This window comes from Pundamilia nyererei, unplaced genomic scaffold, assembly GCF_000239375.1.
Source record: "Pundamilia nyererei isolate P.nyererei 1_Seehausen unplaced genomic scaffold, PunNye1.0 scaffold00219, whole genome shotgun sequence".
NCBI classification, from domain to species: Eukaryota; Metazoa; Chordata; class Actinopteri; order Cichliformes; family Cichlidae; genus Pundamilia; species Pundamilia nyererei.
Genome location: NW_005187620.1, coordinates 1014246 through 1015726, shown reverse-complemented (window position 1 = coordinate 1015726; position 1481 = coordinate 1014246). Strand labels below are relative to the sequence as shown.

General features: G+C 43.0%; 1 protein-coding gene across 1 annotated transcript in view; it reads left to right on the top strand.

The window, feature by feature from the left end:
- The window catches only part of zw10 (zw10 kinetochore protein), an 11457-nt gene that overhangs the window by 6442 nt on the left and 3534 nt on the right, over nt 1-1481 (top strand). Inside the window, exons 11-13 of the mRNA XM_005748346.2 lie at nt 263-334; nt 430-599; nt 857-987. Coding sequence (XP_005748403.1) covers nt 263-334; nt 430-599; nt 857-987 — 373 coding nt within the window. The remainder of the gene's footprint in view (nt 1-262; nt 335-429; nt 600-856; nt 988-1481) is intronic.

Sequence of the window (1481 nt, the reverse complement as noted above, 5' to 3'; positions counted from 1 at the left end):
GTTTCAAAAGTACCGATTTGGCACCGGTATCGGATAAAACCTAAACGATACCCATCCCTAGTCCTGATAATAATCCTTCTGTGCTTTTCTACAATGAGAAATCTAAGACTGTCCCTTAGCTGTTGCAGTTTCAAAGTGATTTCAATACCTCTGTCCAAAATAGGTCAAAATATCCTTTTATTTATATGTAGACTTTACACTGCACGGGGAAGGTTGATTCTTTACGCACTCAATTTGAAAACTGTTCTGTTCTTCTTTGCAGTGCTTTGCAGCTCTTCTTCACTGTGAGAAACATTTTCCAGCTGTTCTACGATGTTGTGCCAACGTACCACAAGTAAGGCTGTTTCCATCACATAATATGTGACGGACAAAAGCAGTACATGTATTGCGAAAATGTAAATGAGTAACTGTTGTTTCTCTGTTACTCAGGGAAAACCTGCTCAAATTTCCTCACCTAGCTGCCATCCAGCACAACAACTGCATGTACCTGGCCCATCATCTACTCACCCTGGGTCACCATTTCAGAAACCACCTGCCGCAGCCTCTCAGCGAGGGCGTCGCAACTTTTGTTGACATGGTGCCAGGGTTCAGGAAACTGGGTAAGCATTCTGTCATGAATTGTCGTACTATGAACTGCCCTCTGTTGTTGCCAGATGCAAATGATTAATGATTCAGATACTCAAGATTTGATTTCAAGTTTCTGTCACGCTGGACCAAAGAGAGAAAGGAGTTTTATGGCAAAATCGGGGCAAAAGTTTCCCACCAAGGACCAACATTCAATCTACAGTTTGCTTTGAAATATGAGCACACTTATCTCTCCAAAAACATTTATCCCTTTTTGTTCTTTTTCTTGCAGGTGCCCAATGCTTCTTAGCCCAGCTGAATGTTCAGAGAGTTGAACTGCTGGAGCGACTTTCCACTGCTCACAATTTCTGCAACCTGGATGATGAAGATAACTACACTGCAGCTAGCAAAGCAGTACGGCAGGTGAGTGGGGAGAAATGCTCATCATAGGAAAAAGAGTTTGGGCACCAAGCTGATGTGGTGGTTAGCACTGTTGTTAGAAGAAGGTTTGAATAGAAGTATATCATGATCAGGCCTCTTTTCCACTTGTTCTTACTCGACTAAACTCGGTTTTGTAGTTTAAGAACTATAATTGAGTATAACCTCAGTGTAGCTGGAGTCATTAGAGCAAGGAGGCCCGTGACATTATTTGTATGTGACACAAATGCAACACAACAATGGAGGACACTGAGGAATGTCTGCTGCTGGGTCTTTGGCTTAAGGAAAAAGAGAGCCATTCGGCTCGACTCTTGGGTGCTTGGAACCCTGGCCGAGTGGTACTAAAAAGTACCCGGTGCCAGGTAGTACCAACTGATAGAAAATACTAAGAGTCGAGTTGAGCCAGATAGGTGCTAGTGGAAAAGAGGCGTATGAGGTTAAGTTACACCTTCCAATAAGGCTTTTCAAAGACTGTGGTA